The 22,438-nt window shown below is 39.5% G+C and overlaps 1 protein-coding gene across 9 annotated transcripts in view; it reads right to left on the reverse strand.

Annotated features, from left to right (window-relative positions):
* LOC122556611 (rho GTPase-activating protein 26-like) overlaps nucleotides 1-22,438 on the reverse strand; it is a 304,349-nt gene that overhangs the window by 88,338 nt on the left and 193,573 nt on the right. For all 9 annotated transcript variants that reach the window (XM_087995295.1, XM_087995300.1, XM_087995299.1 and 6 more), the window contains exons 15-16: nucleotides 19,205-19,283; nucleotides 4,922-4,980 (exon numbers count right to left, since the gene is read on the reverse strand). In XM_087995295.1, coding sequence (XP_087851421.1) covers nucleotides 4,922-4,980; nucleotides 19,205-19,283 — 138 coding nt within the window. The remainder of the gene's footprint in view (nucleotides 1-4,921; nucleotides 4,981-19,204; nucleotides 19,284-22,438) is intronic.

Here is a 22,438-nt window from a genome sequence, read left to right on the forward strand (position 1 = left end):
CTGACTGTTTGACTCGCTCTCTTTCCCAACTGTACCAGTCTCAGACTGATCTCTATCCTCACTACTCCCTCGGTCCCAACCCCCCACCTCACTGGTTTAAATCCTCTCAAGCAGCTCTAGCAAGTCTCCCTAATGTACATTCGTCCCTTTCCAATTCAGATGCAAGCCAGTCTTCTTATACATGTCACTTCTAACCTAGAAGAGATTCCAATAATCCAAAAATGTGAACCCTTCTCCCCAGCCACATGTTCATCAGCTCTATTCTCCTATTCCTACTGGCTCCTAGCACCAGGAGTAATCCAGATATTACTACCCTTGAGGAACTCCTTTTTAAATTCCTGCCTAACTTTCTATATTTTCCCTTCAGAATCTTTCTATGTCATTAGGTCAAATGTCCACAACACCTTCTGCTGGTCCCTCTCCCCTTTGGGAATATTCTGCACTATTTCAGAGATATCCTTGATCCTGGCACCTGGGCGGCAACACACCACTCTGAAGTCTGGCTGCTGGCCACAGAAATGTCTGTCTGTGCCTTTGACTAGACAGTTCCCTATCACAATCAATTGCTTGGAACCTGACGTACCCCTCATTACATTAGAACCAGTCTCGGTACCAGAAACTTGGCTGTTCATGCTACATTCCCCAACATTTTCCAAAAAAACATACTTGTTTGAGATGGGGATAGCCACAGGAGATTCCTGCACTACCTGTCTCCCTATCCTCCCTTTCCTGAAGGTAACCGATCTACCTGACTATCTGTTTTTTTTCCTTCCTGTATTTACATGTAACAAGAATGCTTCCACACGTGCATCCTCTCACAGACTTATATCCCAATACACACACACACACACACACACATATACACTCACACCCCACACACACACCCACATCTGTGCGCGCACACACACAAGTTTGTGGGGTGAATTCATACTTGCAGAATTACATTTTGTTTTGCTCAAAAACTGCATAAATCCATGGTAAAATTCTGTAAATCCCACTTTAGAAATAGAATCAGTCTGACCTAACACTGGGACACAGACAGACTTTAACTTCACACCTTCAATGCATTATTTGAGCTGAGGTGGCACCTATTGTTAAAAGCTATCTTGAGAATGTAACTTTAAAAAAGTTCTGGGAGTTACATACGAAGGAACCTAAACTAACATGATCATTCTAAAAGTTGAAAGACTCAAGCTAAATTTGTTTGATATTACATTCCATGACACTGCAATTCTGTTGCTATAAATTCTGTGTCATTTGTTTCTGCTCCACAACCACCTGAAGCAGGGCTTCAAAAGCTAGTGCTTCCAAATAAACCTGTTGGACTATAATCTGGTGTTGTGTGATTTTTAACTTTGTCTACCCCAGTCCAACACCGGAGCCTCCAAATCATTCGTAATCACGGGTGAATTCAATTTACATATGTACTGGCTAAACCACATTTGCAATAATATTATGGCAGATGAATTCCTCGAATGTGCAAGATGAATTTTTAGAACAGTGCATTTTGGAAACAACTCCAGTGCAGTTTATCCTAGATTCGGTTTTGTCCAATGAGAAGGGATTAATTAGTAATCTTGTAGTGAGAGGTATTTTAGGAAAAAGTGAACACAATATGGTAGAACTCTTCACTGGGATAGAAAAAGAAGTAGATCAGTCCTAAATATAAACAAAGAAAACCACGAAGGTATGAGAAGGGTGAATTAGCTGTAATAAGCTGGTTAACCTGTGGCCCAACAATGATTAAGAAAATAAAGTAAAGAGGGAGATAGATCGATAAATAGATAAATGACTCCAAATAATTTAAACTTACTTGAAAAAGTAGCAAGCCTGAGGACTTGCAGTTTAGAATTCAGCAGAGGAACAATAAGGAAATTAAAATAGAAAAAATAGAGTATGAGCACAAATTTGTAAGGAGCATGAACCAGACTGTAAGAGCTTTAATAAGAGTTTGTAAAAAGAAAAAGATTACTGAAGACAAATGTAGGCCGCTTACAGTCTGGAACAGGAGAATTGATAATGGAGAATAAGGAAAATGGAGAGCAATGAATTCACTGAAGACACAAAAACTTCCCAGAAGTGGTAGGGTTTGGTAAGGAAGAAATTAAGTTTAATTAAATTTAATTACTATATGAAGAAACAAAAGCTGCAGAAATTAAGGGGACTGAAAGCTGATGCATCCCTAAAATCTGATCATTTGCATCCCAGTGAAGGTGACCAAGGAAATAGTGGCAATGTTGGTCGTCATCTTTCAAACTTCTCTAAATTCCTGAACATTCCTATCAGGTTGGAGGATGGCAAGTATAAACCTGTTGAGGAGAGAGAAAACTGGGAATTGCAGACTGGTCAACCAAATATCAGTTGTAGGGAAAATGCTGGAATCTATTATAATGGCTATGTTAACAGGTCTCTTAAAAATACCAAAGGTATTCCACTAAATCAACATGGATTTATGAAAGGGAATTTGTTTTTTTTTTGAGGACATAACTAGTATAATTGAAAAACCAGCAGATGAAGCATATTTAGATTTTCAGAAAACTTTTGATAAGGTCTATCATAAGAGATTATTGTACAAAATCAAAACATGTGAGATTAGTGTAATATATTGGCATGGATTGAGAATTGGTTAGGCAGACCACAGAGAAGGAATAAATGGGTAATTGTAGAAATTAGGTACGACAAGGATCAGAACATGGACCCCAGCTATTCACAATGTATAATGAATGGTTTGGATAAGGGAATAAAGTGTAAAACTTCCAAGTTTGCTGACAACACAGAACTCGGTTGGAATGTGAGTGGTGAATAGGACATGATGAGGCTTCTGAGTGATAAGTTGAGTCAAAGTCGGCAAATACATGGGCAGATGCAGTACCACATGGATTAATGTGACGTTGTCCACTTCAGTGGAAAAAAACAGAATTGCAGACTACATTTTCTCCCTCACCAATCTTTGAGACACACATTTAATTCTATAGTCTTATTGACCCTATGCCAATTTGCTAGTGTCTCAGGCAATAATCTGGAGACAATTGCCTTTTTGGTTCTGATTTGCATTTCGCCGTGGCTACTCATACTCTCTTCAGCAGAACATCTTTCCCCTTTCTACCTACATTGTTGGTAACTATATGGACCACGACAACTAGAAATTTCTCCTCCTACTCCAAGTTCCTCTGCAGACCTGATGACATATCCTGAACTCAGACACCACGCAGACAACACAGCCTTCAGGATTCTTAATTCTGACCAGAAAAACAATATCTATTCTTCTCAATATATTATCCCTGATTATTCTTACATTTCTCTTTTCTCCCCCAACTTGAATGGCTCCCTGGACCACGATACTATAGCCAGTTTGCTCATCCTCCTTACAGCCCCATTCTTATCCACTTAGTAAAAATCTCAAACTTGTTAGACAAGCCCAAAGGCTGAGGTTCCTTCAGCACTATCCCTTGGATCCTTCTACCTATTTTACTACTAGTCACACCCTCCAGTTCCTGTTCACTGAATGAACTTGAGGTGATTAATGTCAAGGGTGTGACTGCCTCCTGAAGCATTGCATCCAGGTAACTCTACCCCCTCCCTGATATAACACAGTTTTCGAAGTTCAGAGTCCAGCTCATTAATTCTGAGCCTGAGTTCCTTAAACAACCAACATTTGCTACAGATGTGGCTACTATGTTCAAATGTGGGCTCCACTAGCTTCCACATCATGCAGTTACAACTCATTGCTTGGTCTGGCATATTTATTTTAAATACTTAGTTTTTAATTTAATTTTTTTAAAATTGTACTGGTCTTTTAGCTTGTAGCCTGTGACTATTTCCCCAAGTTACCTCGAATCTGAAACTAACAATAACAGATAGTCAAATTAATAGCTGTCACCACCAATGAACTTATATTTTACATGCGATGTCACTCTTTTGTGCTGGGCCCCGATCTTGGGTTTCAGTTTGTTTTGTTTCGAAAACACCCTACAACCTATGAGCCAAAAACACCAAACAGAAAGCATCTCTTCCCCACTGCACTGAATTCCCACACTGCCTCCAAATTCCTAGGAGAAAGTAAGGACTGCAGAGGTCCTGTCAAGATGCCAACTTGCGGTTAATTCACCCTCCCACTCCGCTAAGGACATGCAAGTCTTGGGGCTCCTCCACCGCCAAACCCTAACCATCCAACGCCTGGAGGAAGAACGCCTGATCATCTGCCTTGGGTCCCTCCGACCACATGGGATCAATGTGGATTTCACCAGTTTCCTAATTTCCCCTCCCCCCACCTTATCTCAGATCTAACCTTCCAAATCGGCACTGCCGTCTTGAAATGTCCTAACTGTCCATCTTCCTTCCCACCTATCCGCTCCACCCTCCTCGCTGACTCCTCCTTCACCTACCTATCCCATTCCCAGCTACCTTCCCCTCAGCCCCACCCCCCTCCCCCATTTATCTCTCAGCCACCTTGTGCCACAAGCCTCATTCCTGATGAAGAGCTTATACTCAAAACGTCGATTCTCCTGCTCCTCAGCTGCTACCTGACCAGCTGCACATTTTCAGCAACACACGCTTCGACTCTGCCTCCAAATTCCCCAAACTATATAATCACTCAAGCGCTCTCTCATTCTGGATGTTATGCGCCCTTTCTGATGATGCAAAGGTTATTACATGTCTTACTGGCTCTGTACGATCAGTAAATTTTACAGATTGGGAAAATCACCGATTCAATCATCTATCTGTAATGTATATATAAATGTGTGTGTAAACTACAGGTAGCCTATTTGACTCACAGAATTTTATATCCTGTATAATCTTCTGCCAAACACATACTCCATTTTTATCAAAATAGATATGGGGTTAAAATGCTCATAAAAGTAACTGCTGTATTAATTCTGCTGAGTTGCATTATTCTGGTAAAGCAAAGTTCTATACTTACTGGCTGCTTTGATAAAGCTGTGTTGTAACTGGAATGTCATCAGTGGAGCTGGGAGCACTCTAAAAGAAAAAAATAAAATGTCATAATGCTATTGATAACTAGTGATTTTGATTTTACAATTAATTTCACATACAAGTGCAATAGCATAGTTATTATGACGTTAGTAATTAAGAGGCCGTTTGAGATTCTGTATTCAATTAAATCAGCTGAAAATAAAAAAATGCTTGCATTACTAGAAGCTAAAATTCAACCTGATAGATTGCCATTCAGAAAGTATCAACACATATCCTTCTGCGCTGCAAGTGATTTCAGACTAACGTAAATGACCCTTGACATTCTCTTGAAGTAATTATGCAAATTAAGTAACTGAATCTTAGAATGATAAAACACAAAAGGAGGCCATTAAGCCCATTATACCAAGCTGCTACAAAAATGGTTGAAGAAGGTAGTATATACCCTTCTCAGGGTAACTAGATAAAGTCTGCAGTATCCACATCCAATAAAAAAATACTTTAAAAATTGGCAACACTTTTCATCAGGCTGTAAGTATCAATGAAACCAATAGAAATAGTGCCAGATGCTCAAAGCTGAATGTTTCAGCAAAAAGGATTATACATTATCCAGATCATCTTTCCTTTCACTTTATGAAACCAGCTGAAGGTGAAAGTACAGCAAATTATTTATAAACCCCCACTCCCAGAATACAAGAATAAAGGATATTAAAAGCAACAATTTTATGGAGTCTCCAAATTTAGCCCCCACTGGGGTTAAAAGCTGGTCATGATTTGGAGACACTGGGGTGTACAAAGTTAAAAATCATACATCATGAGGTTATAGTCCAACATGTTTATTTAGAAGCACTAGCTTTCATAATGCAGCTCCTTCATCAAGTGATTGTGGAAAATAAGATTGTAAGACACAGAATTTCTAGCAAAAGTTTACAGTACGATGTAACTGAAATTATATATTGTGTATGTTTGTTAAGTCTCTCATCTTTAAGAATGACCATGTTGGTTTCAGTTCTATCATATGTAAATAGCAAAACCTTTTTCTAAAACTTACAATCTCAAGTGAACTTTAACAATTGGTGTCATGTCAGCCCAGATAATGTATTAAAGGTGTAGGCTTCCCTGTGTGAGGCTGTCTATGCCACAATGGCGAGACTGATTCTAATCTAAAAAATGGATTTACAGAATCTTAGATGTATTCATGCAGTTTTTGAGCAAAGTAAAATGCAATTCTGCAAGTACAAATTCACCCCACAAACTTATACATGTATGTGTGCATGTGGGTGTGGGTTTGTGTGCGTGCATGCGTGTGTGTGTGTGTGTGTGTGTGTGTGTGTGTGTGTGTGTGTGGGGGGGGGGGGCGCGGGGGGATTATGGGCATCTGTGACAGTGTGTGTGTACGTGAATGAGAGTGTAAAGGGATATAAGTCTGTGAAGGGCTGTGTGTGGGAGCGTGTGAGAGCAGTCCTACAAGAGAGTGTGTGTGTGTGTGTGTGTGTGTCAAAAAATGACGCCATGTTGTTTGCAGTCTGCAACACATTAGCAATGAGGATGAACATCTCACCAAGACCATCCCACACCTCCACTTCTTGCCTTCAAACAACCACCAAACCTCAAGCAGATCGTCGTTCATAGCAAATTCCCAACTTTCAGGACAATACCATACAACCTTGTCACAGTAGACGCTGCAAGACATGTCAGAATGTCAGTGTGGATATCACCATTACGCATGGGTACACCTCCCACCTTGTAATTGGCAGGTACTCATGCGACTCAGCCAACGTTGTCTATTTCATATGCTGCAGGCAAGAATGCCCTAAGGTATGGTACATTGACGAACCAAGCAGAGGCTACGGCAATGGATGAATGGACGGACACCGCACAACAAGGCAGGAGTGTTCCCTCCCAGTCGGAGAACACTTCGTTCGACCTCGGATCTTTGGTGACCGTATACTCCAAGGCGGACATCGGGGCAGGCAACAACAAAAAGTGGCCGAGCAAAGGCTGATAGCCAAGTTCAGTACCTATGGGGATGGCCTCAACCGGGACCTTGGGCTCATGTCACACTACAGGTGACCCCATAGTATCTTTCACAAACACAAGAAATCTTAACTTTTTTTTTACAGCAAAAAGGTGTTATTCTAAAAAAGTGTCTGTTTAAGGTAGGGGAACGTGGCAGACCATTTATGCATGAGAAAGATCATAAACAGCAACATGATAACAGTCCAGATCATCAGTTTAAATGATAATCATCAACGGATTGATATTGGCCAAGGCAATAAAAAAAACCTCTGCAGTTCTTAACCTAGTTTAGTGGATTCTTCAACTTCTGTGAGAGCGTACGGAATTTTGGCCTAACAAAAAGGGGGCAACAGTGATGCTGCACTGAAGAATCAGCTTAGGTTTTACATTGAAGTCTTCTGGTTGAAGGAATAGGGCATTAACACAAATCCTCTGACTCAACATGAGAACGTGATCACTGTGCCAAGTCATTTTTCAGATACGTGACATTCTAAGGATTTCAAAATTGTGCACAAAGAGATCGAAAAGCAGGATCTCATGAACAATACTTTCTTTACTTTTGATGTCAGTCCACAGCATAGCAGTAAAGCAGCTAAATGGAGTCTCAATTTAATGTTACCAAAATTGAGAAACAATTAACCACCATCCCATTTGCTACATTTAAACATGACTGAGGTTTCCACAATGGCTCTCTATTCACAGCGTCACAGGTTTGTCAGATGACTGACTGTTTCTTCTCAGTTTGTACACTGCAATCACACCACTAGCCACAATGCTTCCATTGGATCAAAATCCACTTTTCACCTTAGAAACAATAATCTGAGGTAATCTTATTTAGACAAGTCAGAATAATCCCAAAATCATTCTGAGCACACTGACAGAGAAAGGAAATGACATAATAGTGCAAAATCAGAATGGTCAGCCTTACATGGAGTTTGCACATTCTCCCCATGTCTGCATGGGTTTCCTCCGGGTGCTCCGGTTTTCTCCCATAGTCCAAAGATATGCAGGTTAAGTGAACTGGCCATGCTAAATTGACCATAGTGTTCGGTCCATTAGTCAGAGGGAAGTGGGTCTGGTTGGGTTACTCTTCGGAGGGTCGGTGTGGACCGGTTGGGCCGAAGGACCTGTTTCTACACTGTAGGAATCTAATCTAACATTTGTACAATGATCAAGTGTGTGAGAAATATAGGGATCAAAGGATACCAGGCAGAGGAAGGGCTTCATCAGCAGATGCAAGTAGCTGCATCAAACAAGAATCTTCCCAAGATTGATGCAAAATTTTCAGAGTTGCTAATTTTTAAGCATGATATACTGATTTGCAGTTAAATTTTATGATTTGGCCTTAGCTGTCTTTTAAAGATATATCTGCTTTTGAAGTAATCAACAGGGCAGCTGCTTGCAAGATCTGAGTTTGGCTAAAATGACCTGAAGATGCTGAAGAGTCAGGGTTTAAGTTATTGCGTTAATTTAAATGCAAGTGAAATTTGAGGTGTGTTTGTCAGTTTTAAAAGAATAATAAAAATATTAAATTACCAGCTTGAACTGAGTATGACACCTATCTTCAAATGAGAATCATGTGGCTTGAAAAGGTTTTAATTTATTGACCAGTTATCAGACTAAAACTATAGAATAAAGTATCTATATTTTTAAAAGGACGTACTACTTGGAAAAAAAAAATGCTTAATTGCTTAGCATCCCTCATGAGGTCAGATAAATAGTTTTGTGATAACTGGTGCTATTAACCAAAAGATACATTGGGCAGAATCCTCCCTTTTTCTGGCAGTATATTTTCAAGAGAGATTCATGGCAGCTGGTCAACAATCGTCCATGGAGACCTCTCTCATGTAGCAATCCACTCCTCACCTTATTAATTACACACTGGCCCTCTTCAGCACCAGACTCAAAGAATATGTACTCACTTCTGCCTGGGTTTTGTGATGTTCACATTACTATCAGTAAAGTTGAATCCCAACTTCACAGCACTTCAGATGTTTCAAACTAGGAGATGCTCTTCACACTGTGATCCTGCATCATTTTGCCAAAGGAAATGAACCAGAAGGAGATACTAGCTTCTTGGTTTGCAACAAGCACGTGGAGGTGCTGGTGCACTGAATAGTGGAAAGGCAGGCAGGCCGAGTTATTTTTCTGATAATGACAAAGAAAGTTAGTGCACTTAGCCAGTATGGACAGAGATAGTAGCTTGGACCAGTGCTGTGTCCTGGGATAAGCAAGCTACCCAGAAATGCAGGAAGATGATTAATGGTATTCTGTGGTCAGTAAGGGTAAATGGCACCATCTTCTTTCTTCTGCCTCACACTCATAAGGCTAACATTCACTCTAACTCTGCCATTGCACACAATCCTCACTATTGTATGCAGCATATCCACTCAATGGCTCTCACCCATCTGAACCTCCCAAACTACTAACTCTTCCTTCCCTCTGTGCTTCCAACTCAATTGCCGGGGACATTTCACCATTTTCCCATGCTTGCATCACCGCTAATGCCCCTTCTATCTATTTCTATCAATCTCAAACTTGCTTTTGTCTCTGTGTGGGAAAAACAACATCTCACAATTGGTCCAATGGCTCAAAGATCAGCCAGGTGTCTGTTGGACATGAGGTTGTTAACACCACATAAAAGGAAAAGATATTGGGTTTGGCTGAAGAAGAGAATGATCAGTCATGATGGCACACAAATCTCCATGGGCAACCAGCCCAGTAAGATTCATTGAACTGTGCAGCTCTCCCATTACCACTGATGCTAACTCATTCATAGGCTCTACAAGCCTTTATCCCTCTACACAACCAATTCACTCTCCTCTTATGCAGTCACCTGTGACAACAAACCTCTTCCCAAAGTCTCTCAGCTTCTCTCATACTCTCAGCAAAATGCCAGAGGCTCTCAGCTCTACCTCGGAGGAGAAAGCACTCAGCCCTCAGGGAATGTAGGGACTGGCAAGGCCTTCATCTGCAGTTTCAAGTCTGCTTCAAACTATTACTTTGATGGGTTACTTTCCAGATTAGACTTGGAAGCACAATCTGGTGAACCCATCACTAATATCGCCACAGTTCAACAGGGAAGAAACTCAAGTGTCAGACACTTGAGGACTCAATATTATTGAATACACTTAAGACTAAGGTACATAAATTCTTGTTAGTCAGACAAAACAGGGGTCAACAGGTACAGATGGGATCCAGCTCCTGCACTGATTGCTCCACAGCACCCCAATGGCCTACTGATAATTCCCAGACTTGGTACACTTGACTCACAGGAGTGACTATGACTTTGTCCCTAGACTCTGGTAAGATCAAGTTCCTGATTATTCGTGGCCAAAGCCATGGACCAGAAATGACTCCATTAACTGAGTATAGTGATACCCCCCTCCCCCTCCGAGTGACCACAGACCCTTGAACCTTTTAAGGATTAGTCCCCTTTGATGTTCAGACATGGTCATTTCATCGTAACACAAGCAATGTGCTTGCCATGTACATTAGTGATGCATGCTGCATGTATGACATTGAACTAACATGTTCACCAACTTGACTGTTCAGTGTTTAAAAGCTTGACAAACTGTCTGACTCTACCTAAAAGAGAATGAAAGCTGAAGGCTAACAGCCTGCAACTTAGCACTGAATAATCTATGCACTGAGAAACAATGCAATTCACCAAGAGAGGTTGGCAGCCTCCAAGTAAAGAAGAATTGAAGCTAAGAAGCATTAAATGCATCCTGTGTCAATGTAAAAGATGCAAGTGTGCCCCTGAAGGCAAAGCAACTTGGCAAAAGCACACAAGTCCAGGATGTCCTCAAGTTCAAAAGTGAACTTCCAAAGAACTGAAGGGATATGAGAGCTACCCCAAAAGCAGACAAAATTATCTGTTGAGGATAGTGGTGCATGGATTAAACATAGTCTTTTTGTTTGACCTGGTGGGTCTGGTATATGAACACATGTCACTTCTGACACACATAAATAATTGATATTATAAGTTTGAATGAGGATCTGAACTCAGTGTTTCAAAACTGAGATGAATTAAACTTTTATTTAGCAAAGGCACTACAGAAACCAGGTAGAAAGGTGGATAAATGGAGCTAAGAGAAACATCAGCCATGATCTACTTATGGCGCAAGGAGTTGAATGACGTAGTCCAGTCACTTTTCATAGAAAAATGTCTCAATTTTTAATAGCTGAAAAATTTAAGTGGTTTGCAGGAACTCTGCTGCAATGCTAGGTCCCTTGCCATTGGTGGCTTGAGGATGGTCTTTTGTACATCAGTTAAAGAGTGATGTTAGATTTGAAGAACTTTTTATTTGGTTCCTGGGAAATTGTGGTTACTAAGGCATTTACGACCAAAAAGTCTATTGAGTAATTGAAATATTTCACCTAATGTTCTAGTAGTTGTAGACTTCATAATTAGAGAAAGCAGCATAAGAATTGGCTGTTCCACACAAAATTCACTGCATGATAGAAGGTGTTCTTTTGAGACATGCTGGGTTGCAGATAACTGGATCACTTTCATTTCATTTTAACTACTGCTTTAATTTTTCTGAACTGAACCTACAATTCTTATGCAATGTTTGTCATTCATATAGTACAGGAATGACCATACTTCTCATCAACAGAGTTAAACTCTGGATTATGTTTCAAAGTAGTCCTAATAAAGATGATCAATCTAGACTGTTGTTTCCATTCTACCTCCACTGACATTTATTGTCAACTTGCTATTAACTGCCAATGTAATTATTTTAGACACAAGGGAAGGTTTCGGTCAACACTTATCTAGCTTTTACAATCTTAGTGACATTTTTACAACAGTGAGTAATTACCAGATACAGTTTGGAGCCGATTCAGATCAATATTTCATTTGTGAAAATATTACAACAATTTTACATTATTAGCCCTCTTCCTATTTTTAAACCAGTTAAGTATTCTGCTACTAAATATCCGCATTCCGGAACAATTTAAAATCCTCCTTCTGTAAATATACTTTGTTGATAACATCTTGTTATTTTTACTTCATAGAATACTCAGCATCAGATTATTTTGCTGGGGATAACTGCAAGTTTGAAATAAATGAATGGACACTGGCCAATAAGTTGCCATAGGGATTTACTCATTGCTCAGTAATTCATGATTCATAAAATGGATGAATTCCAGATGGTCATCTTGCAATAAAGAGCTGCTTTTTACTCATCTGCCAGGGTATTGTTGTGAGTCAGCTAACAAAACAGTAGCTGGAAGTGTAAGCAAAAAAAATACAATTAAAATTCAACCTGCAGGATTCCCAGTGTACACTGGACTAGCAGCAAACTAACAACACCAGCATGACAGGTCTCTTTCCATGAAGCATTCTGAGGTCCATCAGAACCTTAGATCAGCTGAATGTCATAAGACTTAATTGTACACATTCATGTTGCTCCTCAATCGCACCAGTTTTTCCAAATGATGCATAACTTATTTTTCTAATCAGAACAGAACAGTTTCACATCAAGGCAGTGTTCAAGCTTCTGTTTTGTAAGCCATATTAAATGGCACGATACAAATGCAAGTTGCTATGATTTTCAGCACCAGATTGAAATTATCCTGCAATTTAATAGCTACAGAAGGATCATTACATGGCTAAGATTCATACACAAATGAATTCTGTGCATGAAAACAACAGGAACTTTCCCACTTACAACCCAAAAGCTATATATGGACTCCAGACTTGGCAATCAATCCACCAAGCCTTAGATAAATCAATTCTAATTGTACAATTGCTGAATTGTTGCAAAAGCTAAATGCTTAATGGGACTATATTTTGATGTGATGCCTCATTAGCGGTTAAATCTGAAATTAAAATATATAATGTTCACAACTTGACAGACATACAAGTTAATGAAAAGTATAAATTAATCTTCAGTTGTGGTAAGAAAGGCAGCACAACACAAAGCCTTTCAGTAGGAGAGGGAAAAGAACTACAGAAATAACTGTTGGTCAATCTGTCATATAAACCACTTTAAATAAGCATGTCAATACACGTAGCATGGCAACAACAAAAGTACAACATTGGCTGAAATGGAAATTTTACAGAGATTGGCAAGATAAATGAGGAAAATAATCAATATATACTAACAGTACCATATACTAACAATTTCCTGAAATAGGTTGCACAACCATCCCCAAATCTGCAGTTTTAGATATGCACTGTATAATATGCACTGAAGGCATAAAAGATCATTTCCAGGAAATATTCCATACTAATTGCAATAGAAGAATAAATTAACATTCCATCCAAACACATTTAAAATGTACTTGTAGAAAATCTCAATTTAAATTAGAATGAACTACTTTCAGTATCAATAAAGCTTTATTATTATAGGCAACTCTCATATAATCTTCATTTTTAAAATCATCTTGCAGCAAGCAAAATATGTTAGAAAACTGTATCATTTACATATGGCCAATTTCTAAATAGTACTCAAAACCTCTCAATATATTTAAATAGCCAACGGTTCTCATCCAAGATGGGTAATTATTGCATATATTTGTGCAGAAAACCAACACCCAAAACAAAGATAGCTTGCTTGACAAAAAACCACCATGGACATTTCACAGCTGTTTGCAATAAAGTAGCTGAATGCCATGTGAAAGCAATGCAATTATATTAACATTTTAAAGTCATTCACAGCCCCAAAAATGCGTGAAGCAGATGTAGGAATTTCGACAAAAATTCAATGTAAGGGGAGAAAGTTTGCATCATCCAGTTGTTTTGCAAGTCAAGCATATGGCATATATTTTAACATAATGCAATTGGTTTCTACTTGCAAGTAGCTTCAAAGTATGCAATACATAATATGGTTCACTAATTGAAATTCATGAAAGGAAATTTGTTAATAAAAGTGGTGCCTTTGAGGCGCTTTGAATAAAGGTAAAGTCGCCATAGTCTTACCAGACTACTGGACTGCTGTCTCATTAGAGACAGGAGGTGGTTTAACCTAAGGTTTACCAAGCAGAAGGGAGAGAGGAGGAAATTAGAAATTGGAAAACAATTTCATTTTTGATTATGGATTATAAAATCCTGTTTAAGGTCATTGCCAACATAATCTGGTCTGCTCTGGGATCAGTGGTTCACAGTGCCGTACCAGGCAGGAAGACTTCAGAGAGCCTTGCACTTCTCAGGGATACGTTGATTAAGTGTAGGACAGAGGGTAGACACCTGTATCATCAGCCTGGACTGTTAGAATGCCTTTGACAAGATATCATAAACCCAGATGAGCGATGTGCTCTCCAAAATGAGCTTTGGGGAGGGAATTTACAAATGGATTCAACTGCTCAACACTAATAACATTAATGCAGTCTTAAGCAGTGGGCAGGAATCAGAAAGCTTCCCAGTCAGACCTGAAGTCAGGCAGGGCTGCCCACTCTCTCTCCTGCCTTGTTTGTGTGTTGTATAGAGCCCTTTGCCATCAAGAAGGATGAGAGCCTGAGACAGGTGACTATTCTAGACAGCGGAAGCCTGAAGATCAAAACCTCCCTGTACATGAATGATGTTGCCATTTTCTGCTCTGATCCACGGTCAGCACGCAGACTGATGACCATCTGTGACCAGTTCAAACTGGCCTTGGGAGCAAAGGTAAACCAAGGCAAAAGCGAGGCCCTGTAACCGGAAACTGGACTTACTGATCCTTTATCTCTTTCACGGTCAGGTCAGATTATCTGAAGGTGCTGAATATGTGGTTCAGAGAGCCTGGGGCTTGCGTCAAAACCTGGGAAGAGTGTATCACAAAGTGAGGGAAAAACTGGGCAGATGGGAGCACCACTCGTTTTCTATTGTGGGTAAAACCTGTTCATCAGGTGTGAGGTACTCTTGGTGTTTCATATGTGGCCCAAGTCTGGCCTATCCCAGATTCTGTCTCATTGCAGTCACCCAAGCCATCCTCCACTTCATCTGGAGATCAAAGATGGACTGTGTGCACAGGAATATTTTAAAACACAGGGTAAACTCTCCTGCTTACTGTAAACCAGCAACACAGAAAAGATTTATCCTGTGCAGTAAGCTGTGAAAATTCAAGAGGCCAAGAACTATTTAAAGTAAAAATTAATAATTTTATTTCTTTAAATATAACAGAGAATAATTAACTAACAACTAGTTCCAACTCTTCTTTAACCTATCTTTTACTTTCCCTTCTATAATACTAGTCCGATAAAACTCCCAATTACAACTTAAAAACAAAATTTCTTATCTCAAATAAAAGCTAATTACTGCGGATGCTGGAATCTGAAACCAAAAGAAAAAATGCTGGAAAATCTCAGTAGGTCTGGCAGCATCTGTAAGGAGAGAAAAGAGCTGACGTTTCGAGTCTAACTGTTAAGACTCCAAACGTCAGCTCTTTTCTCTCCTTACAGATGCTGCCAGACCTGCTGAGATTTTCCAGCACTTTCGCTTTTGGCTTCTTATCTCCAAACCAGGCAGCTTTCCGTTTTCTCTGTATTCCTGTCGTCTTTTCTTCTTCTTGGAGACTCTGCTTCAGAGGTTATTGATCTATAGAGGCACCTTTTAAGAGAGCTATTTTTCCAGAGAGTCCCTTACATGCTGGTAGCTTGGCAGTTCTGCACCCAACTGTTCAATTTTCCCCGGTCTTGTACCACCAAAGCATTGGATTGTGTCATCGACTTTTAAGATTGTCAATACACTAAATTCAAACTGGATTGGAATTAGGTATTTTTCGGGGTATAACTTAAACTGATTGGCCTAATTCGAACCTGTTTTGTCATTTTCAGGCAACCAGTTACCCTAGCTACCCCAGTAGCTGAAGCTCATGTTACACTGGATCTTTTTCAGAACACTTGGTGCTGCCAGGTAGTTTTTATTAGCTTTTAACTATCTTAAAAGGTGCAGTACACCCACATCTTCATAATAAATATCATGTGTGATGCTGTGGATAAGGAGGGGGGGGAAGATATACGCAACACTGTCCTCATCCTGATGGCCATCCTACGTGTGGCTGCATCAAGCGGTGCATGGACACTCTGGATGCAAACACCAATTTTCACTTTGACTGGGATTTCACCTGTCCCAGACATTACGAAGGATGGGGGTGACCTCATTGCCGCAGGATGCTTCAAATAGTTGGATCATTCCATTTCATTTGTCCCTTGTGGAAAAATTTGTAAAGAAAAACATCTTTGATCATAAGTCTATCAGGCAATTGTCAGCACATGGTGTCCTTGAGACTCTGCAGGAAAAGGAAAGATTGGATCCTATTAGGCTGTTCCCTGAGCAAACTGTCAGTCATTTGGCTCAATGTCTCATCACCAGAACTTTCCAATAAGCACCAAGATGTACCCAGCTGCTGGTAAGAAGAGCATTACCTGTGAGATCCTTCACACATGCCCAGACACACACTGCCACCACACACTGCCCTCAAACTGGTTGCAGTAGGGGGAAAGAGACTGGCACATTCTAGAAGGAGATGTGTGACCATGCAAAGAAGGTGTGGGGAGAGATGCAGTGGTTTTTGTTGAGGTTTGTGCAGAGCAGGTCCACCATGCATGACTCTGTACGGTCGGTTCCCAGGGATGCTCACCAAGAGAAACATTGTCTGCACCTGGAAGATCTATCAACTTGATGAAAGATGCTGGTCTTCCTACAACTTGTTGATCTTCCAGTGCAAAGAATTAGCCTGGACCAAGTGTTGCAGACTGGCACATTCCAAGATCCACCACTGAGAGACACACTTTGCCTCAATGTATGTAAATGGTGTGCTGCATGAGTAGGACATGTCTTTATTTTAATAGCTGCAATGTTTATTCTTTATATACAAGGACTGTACAAACCGCTTTAGTATCTTGTATGCACATAAATTTTGTTTCTGAATTAAACTATATTTTTGCAATAAAAAACCCTGAGGTCACCACACCTCATGCGAGGGAGAGGTTGAGAAGGAAAATCCTTCCTAATAATGATAGCCAGTGTAGGAATTGAACACACGTTGTTGGTAACACACTGTATCACAAAGCAACTATCCAGTCTGCTGATCAAAACCAATCCCCACCTTTGAATTAGTTCAATGTCTAATGCACAACTTGCACTTCTACCTCTTAAACAGGATCTATACCACAAAGTCTGAATGAATGGCGAAATATCTCTGGCAAATATAAAAGATCAAGAGATCATACAATTGTTGAAATGTTCAGGTAATTAGATGATGATAAAATATTAAATTGAGAAATGTGCTCATTTAGTTTTCAAAATCCTAAAGAGTCTCCTAGCCACATTCTTAGTATCTTGCAATACAAAGAAGGAAGCCATGTGTATTTTCTAAAGCAAAGCATCATGAAGAGAAACAACTTTAAAAAAAAATGGAAGAAAGGTAACTTCAGGGCAAAAGATTGTTTGGAAATTTAAAATAGACATGTTAGGCTGCTACATAACTACACACAGTGATTCCGCATCAATAAGACAAACCATTGTTTGGACACCTTGTGCTCCATTTGCAGCAACTTAAGAACGTAAGAAACAGGAGCATGAGTAGGCCATCTGGCCTCTCCACCATTCAGTAAGACTCAGCTCCACTTACCTGCCCACTCTCTATAAGCCTTAATTCCTTTACTGTTCAGAAATCTATCTCTATCTTAAAAACTTTCAGTGAGGTAGCTTCAAATGCTTCACTGGGCAGGGAATTCCACAGATTCACAAACTTTGGGTGAAGAACTTCCTCCTCAACTGAGTCCTAAATCTGACCCCCACATCTTATTTTGAGTCAATGTCTCCAGTTCTTGTTGTACCCGCCAGTGGAAACAACCTCGCTGCTCTTATTCTCCTAATAATTTGATGTGTTTCTATATGACCCCCACCATTCTTCTAAATTCCAATGAGTATAGTCCCGTCTACTTAATCTGTCCTCATTAGCCAATCCTCTCAACTCCAGAACAAACTAGTGAACCTCCTCTGCATACCTTCCAGTGCAAGTACATTGTTTCTGAAGTCAGGAGACCAAAACTGTGACAGTACTCCAAGTGTGGCCTCAGCACAGCATCCTATATAGCTGCAGCATAACCTCCCTATTTCTAAACTCCATCCCTCTAGCAATAAACAACAATATTCCATTTGCCTTCTTAATTGCCTGCTGGACCTGTAAACAAACTTTTTATGATTGATGCACAAGAACACCCAATTCCCTCTGCACAGCAGCATGCTACAATTTTTCACCTTTTAAATAATAGTTATTCCTACCAAAATGGATGACCTCACATTTAACAACATTATAATGCATCTGATACACCCTTGCTCACTTACTTAATCCATCTATATCCCTCCCTCCAGACTTTCAGCTTCCTCTGCAAACTTTCAGCTTCCTCTGCAAACTTTGACATACTACACTTGATCTCCAACTTCAAATCATCTATGTAAATTATACACAATTGCGGTCCCAACACTGATCCCTGAGGCACATCACTAGCTACTGATTGCCAACCAGAAAAACACCCATTTTTCCCCACTCTTTGCTTTGTTACTTAACCAATCCTCTATTCATGCTAACACATTACCCATAATGCACACTTTTATCTTATGCAGCAGCTTGTCGAATGCCTTCTAGAAATTCAGATACACCATTTCCACCAGATCCTCATTGTCCACTGCTTGTAATATCCTCAAAGAATTTCAGTAAATTAGTTAAACATAACCTGCCTTTCACAAACCCATGTGGCTTGTCTGATGGGACGATTTCTATCCAGATGTCTCACTATTTCTTCCTTGATGATAGATTCAAGCATTTTCCCCATTACAGAAGTCAAGGTAGCAGGCTTGTAATTTAGCTTCCTTTTTAAACAGTAGCATCACGTTTGCTGTTTTTCAATCTGCTGGAACTGCCAGAGTCCAGCAAATATTGGTAAATGCATTGAGCACATTTGCGATTTTCCTGCCACTCTGTGATGCATCCCAGAGTGAGAACATTTGTCTATCTTTAGCTTGCCCAACACTATCTCTTTAGTGATGATGATGATGATTTCTAGGTCCTCACCTGCCAGAGCCTCCTTGTCATGAGTTATTGGCATGTTATTTGCGTCTTCCACTGTGAAGACCGACAAAAATAATAACTGTTGAAACTTGCAATAAATATTTTCTACTCCCATAAAAATTCTCTTCACTCCTCTCAGTAAAGGGCTTCAAGTTGTGAAAATTAGTTTTAGAGCTTAATGAAGTCTAACTACATATTTTCTAACTTGTTAACAGAATTGAAGACCATATTCCACTTGAAGATCTTACCTCAGGTAATGTTTAAGCGTGCTAGTAATAGTCTTTATCTCCCATTCAGTTGAAGTCTCCAGATCGACATCAACTGATCCTATTAAATTCAAGAAACACAATAATTGTTAGAGAAGCAGGTTATAGTCCCAGTGAAGATAACCTTTTGGTAAGTTTGAACCTTTGCTTTTGCTACTTTGTTCAATGCCTTCTCTCTGCTGGTATGTAGGTTGAACCCACTGATACTGTAACTCCAATGGTTTTCTTGCAAGGTAAGATTTTACTGTCAAAAAATGTTGATGCTACTATTATTTAAACAGTAAAACAATTTTCAATAAATGCCCGGTGTGCAGCAAAATGCCTATGTTCAAAAATTGCTGCCTAACTTGTACTGGTCTGCCATCAGCTTTGTAAAAAAAAAGATGTTCTTATATCTCATTGGGGCGAGGCACTGGAAATCAATCCCATTATTGCCAGAATCATTTCAAAATTTGAAGATTTAAAAAATATACAGAATTTCCCAATTTACCTGTCCTTTAACCCCAGGCTATCAGAAAGCAAAAACCAGGTTTCTGTCCTTAATGAGAGTGATCATTTGTCACAAATAAGTAGGTTCCAGCTACAGATAAACAATCATAAACCATGAACATGTAACTTTACTAGTTAAAATCCTAACCCCCTTCTAAACTCTCCCTTAAACACATACGATAGACAAGAAAAAACATAGGTGTGACAGGCAGAGTGTAAGACAGCCAAAGCAGTTCAATGGTTCCAGTTTGTAAGGTTCACTACGAAGGTCATTTTGCCTTGTCAGGACATGTCACTCTTTAATTCGTCTCCAGGTACTTTCACTTGTTTGAAGAAAGAATAGAATGATGTTAATACTTATAAAGTCTATGGATTACTTGTCAAGAGCCACAGTTTACAGTAACTGTTGAAGGAAAAATAAACTGGCTTTCCTCAGGATTCAGGTTTTTTTTACTGGAGAGAGAAGAAACATTTCATATCCTTGCAGCGATCCAACAGTTTCTCCCAAACATTCACACACATAAGATGCTTAGCTACCTGGCAGCTAATCACATATCTGTTGCCAGTCAGAAGGTCTTTGTCACTGATAACGAGTTACTAGTAGAAAGATCAATTAGCAACTTATTGTCAGCCAAACCCCCATTCATACACACTCCTCGATTTGAGTTCATCAGCATATCTTCTCCACAGTACTTGACCACAAAACAGTGTAAATAGCACTTGTAATGAATGTCAGGTTATTTGCTTTTACAAAAATGCAGCAATCCTTCAACAATATTTTGTTTTTAAAACAGTCCTTTTCTCATTTCAGTTCACAAACAAAACTACAAAAAAAATTAAAATACATGGTCGTTACAATGTTTTGCTGCCTTGCCTCACTATGAGTTATAATAAATGGTGGAAAAGTTTGTATGTGTACAGCAAATACAAAAATAAACTCACCACAGAAAGTAAAACAACTCTAAACACTCTGGCACTAAAAATCAACTACTAATTGTGTAACCTAATTCCTTAAATCACTAATTCTTGGGCAAATTTAAATATATAAAATATTAAACTGCAATTTTATTATTCCTTTATCTTTTTAGTTTAATTTTTCTTTCCCTCTCGATTTCTCGATCAGATTTCCTTCTCTAGCAGTCTTGTTAATTTTACATCTTTCAATCTGATTTATCTATTCTTATCGGCTCATTCTCAGCACAAAAGAGTTGTCCCATAGGTCCCTCTTAAATCTTTCCCCTCTCACCTTAAACCTATGCCCTCTAGTTTTGGACTACCCCATCCTGGGGGAAAGAACTTAACTATTTACCCTATCCATGCCCTTCATGACATCCAGGGAAAACAGCCCCCTCCTTTTAGCCTCTCCATATAGCTCAAACCCTCCAACCCTGGCAAATTCCTTGTAAATATTTTCTGAAGCCTTTCAAGTTTCACAACATCTTTCTGAAAGCAGGGAGATCAGAATTGAATTGATATACCAAAAATGGTCAAATCAATGTCCTGTACAGTTGCAACATGACCTCCCCCCAACTCCGATACTCAATGCACTGACCAACAAAGGCAAACATACGAACACCTTCTTCACTAACCTATCTACCTGAGTTAAAAATCACACAACACCAGGTTATAGTCCAACAGGTTTAATTGGAAGCACACTAGCTTTCGGAGCGACGCTCCTCCATCAGGTGATTGTGTTCGTATGTTTGCCTTTGTTGGTCAGTGCATTGAGTATCGGAGTTGGGGGGAGGTCATGTTGCAACTGTACAGGACATTGATTTGACCATTTTTGGAATATCAATTCAATTCTGATCTCCCTGCTTTCAGAAAGATGTTGTGAAACTTGAAAGGCTTCAGAAAATATTTACAAGGAATTTGTCAGGTGATGAAGGAGCGTCGCTCCGAAAGCTAGTGTGCTTTCAATTAAACCTGTTGGACTATAACTGGTGTTGTGTGATTTTTAACTTTGCACACCCCAGTCCAACACCGGCATCTCCAAATCATGCCTATCTACCCGAGATTCACTTTCAAGGAACTATAAATCTGCACTCCAAGATCTCTTTGTTCGGCAACATTCCCTAGGACCTTACCATTAAGTGTATAAGTCCTGTGCTGATTTACCCTTACTGGGAAGACGACCCTGATTAGTCACTCTATCCATGCCCTGCATAATTTTATAAACTTCTATAAGGTCAGCCCAGCCTCTGCTTGCATTACTGACTGAAAGTTCCATTTGACAGGGGAGCAAAACCGAAATAGGTTCTACATTAATCTATAACTGACAACAACAATAATTGTATACTATTTGAACTAAGAAGTTCTCATTGAAAACAGCTCAGGCTCAGGATCATCGCAATAAACTAGCATGGATTCTGGCAGCGCCAATTTGTAAATTTGACCACCACCAATCCCAACTTCATACTAATTGAAGAATTCCATTCTTGGTTTCATATTATCAAGGTCACTGATATTTCCCAATTTTGCAGCCATGAAATTTAGTTGTGGCCTTTCATTTCCTTTCTTGTTTATTTTTTCAATTATTTCAGTACCCTCATGCTTCACCATCAGATTCACTATTTGCATATTCTGTTAATGCTTATTCTTTACTTCAATTTTAAAAATTCTTTATAAAAAAATAGCACTTTCGTCTGAAGCTGTTTATATGTCATTTAACTTAACCATGTCAACTCTCAGTGAATTACCAACTCCCCTTCTCCATTTTCTTTTAAA

This window comes from Chiloscyllium plagiosum, unplaced genomic scaffold, assembly GCF_037043375.1.
Source record: "Chiloscyllium plagiosum isolate Xiang-an unplaced genomic scaffold, Cpla_swu_hap1 HiC_scaffold_16, whole genome shotgun sequence".
Taxonomy (NCBI): Eukaryota; Metazoa; Chordata; class Chondrichthyes; order Orectolobiformes; family Hemiscylliidae; genus Chiloscyllium; species Chiloscyllium plagiosum.